This window comes from Bison bison, unplaced genomic scaffold (assembly GCF_000754665.1).
Source record: "Bison bison bison isolate TAMUID 2011002044 unplaced genomic scaffold, Bison_UMD1.0 scf7180017849657, whole genome shotgun sequence".
NCBI lineage: Eukaryota > Metazoa > Chordata > Mammalia > Artiodactyla > Bovidae > Bison > Bison bison.
The window spans coordinates 9,666-16,175 of NW_011480230.1; the positions used below are offsets into that span (position 1 = coordinate 9,666).

Below are 6,510 nucleotides of genomic sequence, written 5' to 3' on the forward strand. Positions count from 1 at the left end.
CCTATAATGAAAAGGACATCTTTTTTGGGTGTTAGTTCTAAAAGGTCTTGTAGGTCTTCATAGAACCATTCAACTTCAGCTTCTTCAGCGTTACTGGTTGGGGCATAGACTTAGATTACTGTGATATTGAATGGTTTGCCTTGGAAACGAACAGAGATCATTCTGTCATTTTTGAGATTGCATCCAAGTACTGCATTTCTTTGTTGACCATGATGGCTACTCCATTTCTTCTAAGGGATTCCTGCCCTTAGACAGAGGGTTCACTGAATCATTTCTGCCAATAGTGAGAGTTCCGGGAGAGGGTACTGTTTTGGTGAATGGGGCAGGTTTTCTGGTCACCTCAGCCAACAGAAAGGCTTCACTGGCCAATAGGAAGGGTTACCCGTCATTCCAACATATGGGAAAAGTTGATTGTGTAATCTTAGCCAATTAGATCATCTTGGTTCATCAGGGAGGGCTCCGCTGGTAATCATTACCAACAGGAAAGAATCATTTAGGCCATCTAGGCCTAACTAGGAAGAGTTCATGGGGTCTCTTGGCAAACATGGTGAAATCACTGTTCATCTAGATTCTAGCATGGGTTCATTCTGTCATCTCAGCCAACAGGAAGAGTTCAGTGTATCATCTCAGCCAGTAGGGAGGGTTTAGTGTGTTGTCTCAGACAATATGGAGAACATCATGGGCCATCTCAGCCAATAGGGTACATTCAGTGAACCGTCTCAGCCAATAGGGAGAGTTCATTGTGTTTTCTCAGCCAAACAGGAGAATTTAGCATGTCATTTCAAGTCATAAGGAGCATTCAGTTTGTCATTTATCCAACAAGGAAAGTTCATTGAGTCATCATAGCCAATGGGTGAGTTCAGTGAGTTATCTCAGCCAATAGGAAGGTATCAGTGTGTCATCCCAGCCACTAGGGAAGGTTCAGTGAGTCATCTCAGCCAATAGAATTTTAATGTATCATCCCAGCCAATAGGGAGTGTTTAGTAGGTCATTTCATGTAACAGGGAGGGTTCACTGAGTCATCCCAACAAGGAGAGTACAATTGGTCATCTTGGCCAAAGGTCCATTGAGTTATTATTGCCAGAGGATGACTTTTCCAGCCCTTTCCAGCCAGTGAACGACTTCCCACGGTGGTTAACTAAAGGGGGGCTTCCACAATAGGAGGGCTCCCCAGGGCACCCCAGCCAGCAGGAATTGTCCACACCAAGTGTGGCCCTGTAAGAGGTCACATGTACCCTGGCCAGTGGGCAGATCCAAAAGGGTTCAGCCAATGGGAGTGGTTCTGCAGGTGTGGCTCGCATGGAAAGGGGCTGCAAGAGGGTGGGCAGGGGCTGGGGCAGCCCTGTGAAATTGTGGCCTCCCGAGCGCAGAAAGCCAAGAAGAAGAAGATCGAGGTGATTAAGGCAGGGGACCTGGGCGTGGACCTGACCTCCAAGCTCTCCGTGATTAGCGTGGAAGACCCGCCCCAGCGCACAGCCGGTGTCAAGGTGGAGACCACAGAGGACCTGGTGGCCAAACTGAAGGAGATTGGGCGCATCTGAGCCCCTTCCCTGAAACCCAGCAATAAAGCCATGACTCTTCCGACGTCTGTCTCCATTAACTCATTCCCCGGGAATCCATTCTTTGATTCATTCAACGAACATTTACTCAAGTCTCCCATGTACCAGGTCCTGTGCTGGGCGACACTGGGGACCCAAGTGAGTCATGTCAGGTCCCTGCCTATGAGGACCTTTGGTGTTGAAGGAGGGACAGACATGGGTGCCCGGCCTTTGCTGAGACTTGGGACACAAGAGGGAATGATGCCGGAAGCTCTGGTCCTGGTTGGGCAGACAGACAAGCAACAGACAATCCAAACCTAGGGTGGGTATGAAGAGCTGGGCCCTGGAGTCAGAGACAGTGATTTTAGAGCCTCACTCTCATACTTACCAGTTGTGAGATCTTGAGTGAGTTACTTCCTGTCTCTGATGTTCAGTTTCTTCATGTGGAGGATCGAAACAGGAAGAGCTTGGTACAGTGGTTAAGGGCCTGGTTAACCCAGGTTCAGCTCCCAGCCTGGCCAGTCCCTGGCTCTGGGAGGACCTTTGGCAGACTCCTATTCTCTGAGCCTGGGCTTCTTCCTCCATCAAGTGGAGTCAGTAATGATACCTGTTTTCTGCTTGTTTGTTATGGTATAAGGTGCGTGCTAAGTCGCTTCAGTATTGTCTGACTCTTTGCAACCCCATGGACTGTAGCCCGCCAGGCTCCTCTGTCCATGGGATTTCCCAGGCAAGAATACTAGTGTGGGTTGCCATGCCCTCCTCCAGGGGATCTCGACCCAGGGATTGAACCCAAGTTTCCTGCATTGCAGGCGGATTCTTTGCCACTGAGACACCAGGGAAACCCATCACAGCATAGCAAACCTCTCTAAAACTTGGTGGTGTAAACCTACAATTACTTTGCTCATAAATCTGAAGTTTGGGCAGGGTTTAGCAGGGACAGCTTGCCTCTTCACGCAGCATTTGTTTGGGTGGCTCTAATGGGAACTCCTAGATGCCCCAGTCACATGCCTGGCAAGCTGGCTGGGGCTGTTGACTTGAGCTGGCTGTTGGCCAGGGGCCACCATACCTCTCTATGGGGGTGATTGAGCTTCCTCTCAGCACGGCAGCTGGCTCCCAAGAGGGAGTGCCCCACAGTACAGAGAGTGGACAGTGCCAGTCTCTCAAGGCCTAGATACAGAAACGCACAGGGCCACTTGTGCTGCACCCCTTCTTGGTCCAACAGTCCCAGAGCCCACCCAGATCCAAGGAAACGGGGCATAGACCCTATTTCTTAATAGAAGAAGTGTGGCATTTGTTGCCATTTTAAAGCTACAAAACCTACCCCATGGGATTTTGAAGGGTTAATTACAATAGCACCTTCAGAACCATACCTGATATGCAGAAAATGCTCACTCTGTATTATGACCATTATTATCATCAGCATGGGATTGGGGGGGAAGCTCTCAGGAGGAGTGAGCAGCCTGACTGTCACAGACTAAGCTCTTCCCTCTGCCTGGGCAATCTCCAGCAGGTCCCTTGACATCTCTGAGCCACAGTATCCTGGTTCGTAAACACTCAGCTCATAGAGCGTTTAGAAGGGGCTCTGGCCGGTAATGCCAGAGAAGCATTTTGCACAGTTCCTGGTCCATGATAAGTGGGTAATTACTATTTTGGTTCCTAATAAGGTGAGACTTGAAGGACAAGTTGTGGTTTAGCTAGGTGGGAGCGGGTAGGGGAGTGAGCCAGAACATTCCAGGCAGAGGAAACTGTCCCGGCCAAGGCTGGGAGGGGAGAGATGGGCTGAAGAATGGTGGGGTGTTCAAAGAGTAAGTGCTGGAGGGGAAAAGGAGTGGCTCTACGTGATGCAGGACCTGGATGTTCGGATGAGGAACTTGGTTGTCTTCCCAGGGCAGGTGCTGGGGAGCCATAGAGGGCTGTGTGGGTTGGCCGGGTGGGGGAGCAGCTCTGGGGTTAGAAAGACTCTTGGACCATCTGGGGATCCATGGCCTGGAGGGAGGAGGCTAGGCAAGGGGATAGAGAGAGGAGTCAGGGCCTGTGCTGGGGTCATACCAGTAGAAAGAGAGGAAGAGATGGAGCAGAGAGATTCAGGGGGCCAAGGAGGTGGTATGGGATCTGGAGATTGACAGCAGTGAGGGGAAGAGAGGCAGGAGAAAGGCTTCCAGCATCCCTCTAGAAGGTGGAGCTGATTGGAGATGGAGAATGCCTGAGGGTGGGGTTAGAGGAAAGATCCTAAGTTTAGTGGGACAGAGGGTGTATGCCGTTCTAGGGGTCAAGGAGACACAGCTCTGGGTCTCAGGAGATTTGATTGGGTGGAAGACAGCCATTCAAAACAGCCCTGAGGGCAAAAAGGGACCATAGAGAGCAGAGGAGGAGCAGGATCAGACAGGAGTATTTGAGGCCTGGCAGGACGGAGTGGACCGGAGGCTAGGAGGCTGCAGAGGAACGAGACCACAGCCATTAAGAGGCGGGGCTTTCTGAAAGCACGCCTCACCCTCCTCCAGGCAGTCTTCCTGGCTTCACCTCCACTGCTCCTCTCCACAAGCTTGCTACTAAGTTTCCAGCTGGGACTCCACTCTCACCATCTCCCCTCCACCCCCCGCCACCCCGCTCCCAACCCTGGGCAAGTGGGGAGTGCAGGGGTCAGGTTAGGCACCCCACCCCAAGCTGGGACCAGCTGATGAGGACAAATTGGGTGGGGTCGGTGGCTCAGCCACCAGATCCGGGTGGGGGATCCTGGCACCTCCCACTACATCTGTCTTTCTTCCCCGCCCAGGAAGCTACCAGTCCTGTCAGACTTGTCCAACCCCAGAGGGATCAGTGCAGGCCCTGGGTCTTGCTCCAGTATCCTCGCGGGTGCGGCCAGCACCATGGACACCTCACAGGCTCTGCGGCTCCTCCTGCTCCTGGGTAAGCCCCCGGCTCAGCTGGTTCCCCACCAGCCCCCTTTTCTGCAGCCCAGCACCACCCTCCCCTTCTCTCCTCTGCAGCCTCTGGAGTAGAGGTCCTCGCCTTCCAAGCCTCTTCTGAAATTCAGAGAACCAGTCTCTCCTCGGACCTAGAAAGCTCTTCCCAGGGCCCGGGTGCGAAAATTCCCTCCAACAATCTCCCCAGCTGGAAATTCCCAGATCAGACGGCAGGCTCAAAAGTCTCCACGGATACCCCACTTTCCGAATGGTCTCCCAAGGGGCTGGATTTGAACGATTCCTTTGGGTCCAATATTTCTGCTCAGAGTGAAAATCTGAATCTGGAACCCTTCTCTGGAATCCCCAGTTCCAATGTATCTCCTGACACCTTGGGTTCACAAGTTGCTGCCCCAAGCTGGGAGCCTTCCTTGTCTCTTAGGACCCCAGCTTCCAGCATTTCTGCTCACTTCCCTGACACTAAAGTCTCTGTGGAGGCCCCAGCTTCAAAATACTCCCCTGAGGACAGGGATCTTGAGTTCTCTGCACAGAGCCTGGGTTCTAAAGTGTCCTCAGAGACTCATGCAGGGACAAGCTTCCCCCTGCAGGCGGGGGAGCCTCTTGCAGTCCTGGTGGGGACCACCATCCAGCTCCGGCTGGTTCCAGTCCCCAGCCCTGGCTCCCCACCCCCTCTGGTGGTTTGGCGCCGAGGTTCCAAGGTATTAGCAGCGGGGGGCCTAGGGCCAGGGGCCCCTCTGACTAGCCTGGACCCCACTTATCGAGACCGCCTACGATTTGACCAGGCCCAAGGGGGCCTGGAGCTCACCTCTGCTCAGCTGAAGGATGCTGGGGTCTACACAGTGGAGGTCATCCAGGCCGGGGTCTCGCGGCAGATCCAGGAGTTCACGGTGGGTGTGTATGGTAAGTGGGCTCTGAGCTCCAGATTGCTGACTGCAGGGGCCTGCTGGTGGGCAGGTTACCGCTGTTCTGCGGCTGTGTCCTCCCCAGAGCAAGGGTTCTAGACAAGGGAGAGGACTCCTGGGTTGGGAAGAGGCAGAAGAGGAGCTGGGTGTCAAGGCCAATGCTTGAGGGAAGTTGGACCTGGGGACCAAAACTCCTGGGGGCACTGACTCCTGAGTCCCGGAGAGGAGAGAGTTGGGGACTCAGTCTGCGAGAAGAGGATTCCTGGGGCTAAGAGGAGGGCTAAGACGGGGACTCAGCTGGGCCAGGTCCTGGGTGTAAGAGGTGGCAGGGACTGGGTCTCGGACCTAAGGGCAGCAGGGCCTGAGAGCCTAGTCCTGAGCCCATGCCCCCTCCCCCAGAGCCCCTGCCCGAGCTGTCCATGCAGCCCAAGGCTCCGGAGACCCAGGAAGGAGCAGCAGAGCTCCGGCTGCGCTGCATGGGGTGGGGGCCGGGTCGCGGGGAGCTAAGCTGGACGCGGGACGGACGCGCCCTGGATACAGTGGGGTCTGCGGGAGCGGAGCCACCGCGGATCCGCGCAGAGGGCGACCAGCTTCTCATCGCGCGTCCGGTGCGCAGCGACCACGCCCGGTACACCTGCCGCGTCCACAGCCCCTTCGGCCACACAGAGGCCGCGGCCGACGTCAGCGTTTTTTGTGAGTGGGGGGAAGCCTCCGGTCGGGGACACGGATCTGAGGGCTCAGGCTCCTGGAGTCCCTAGGGAGGATGTCTAGTCTTCGTAAATCCTGGGGCGGCCCCAGATGACCCCGACCTTCGCGGTTTCAACCCCCTTCCTCTGCCTAGATGGCCCGGATCTGCCGGTCATCACTGTCTCCTCGAACCGCGATGCCAACCCCGCCCTGTATGTCACCGCGGGCAGCAACGTGACCCTGAGCTGCACCGCCGCCTCTCGGCCACTGGCCGACATCACCCGGAGTCTGGCCGACCCCGCCGAGGCCGCCGTGCCCACCGGCCCACGCCTCCTGCTGCCCGCGGTCCGGCCCGGCCACGCTGGCGCCTACGCCTGTATCGCCAGGAACCCGCGAACTGGCAGCCGCCGCCGCTCGCTGCTCAACCTCACGGTGGCTGGTGAGTGTGGCTGGGGGGGAAGG

At 55.7% G+C, this 6,510-nt stretch overlaps 2 protein-coding genes across 2 annotated transcripts in view; both read left to right on the top strand.

Annotated features, from left to right (window-relative positions):
- ETFB (electron-transfer-flavoprotein, beta polypeptide) overlaps positions 1-1,584 on the top strand; it is a gene marked incomplete at its 5' end in the record, with an annotated part of 6,781 nt that extends 5,197 nt beyond the window's left edge. Inside the window, one exon of the mRNA XM_010847566.1 lies at positions 1,371-1,584. Coding sequence (XP_010845868.1) covers positions 1,371-1,541 — 171 coding nt within the window. The remainder of the gene's footprint in view (positions 1-1,370) is intronic.
- Positions 1,585-2,376: 792 nt separating this feature from the next.
- VSIG10L (V-set and immunoglobulin domain containing 10 like) overlaps positions 2,377-6,510 on the top strand; it is a 14,787-nt gene continuing 10,653 nt past the window's right edge. Inside the window, exons 1-4 of the mRNA XM_010847557.1 lie at positions 2,377-4,445; positions 4,526-5,359; positions 5,761-6,054; positions 6,203-6,487. Coding sequence (XP_010845859.1) covers positions 4,406-4,445; positions 4,526-5,359; positions 5,761-6,054; positions 6,203-6,487 — 1,453 coding nt within the window. The 5' untranslated portion in view covers positions 2,377-4,405. The remainder of the gene's footprint in view (positions 4,446-4,525; positions 5,360-5,760; positions 6,055-6,202; positions 6,488-6,510) is intronic.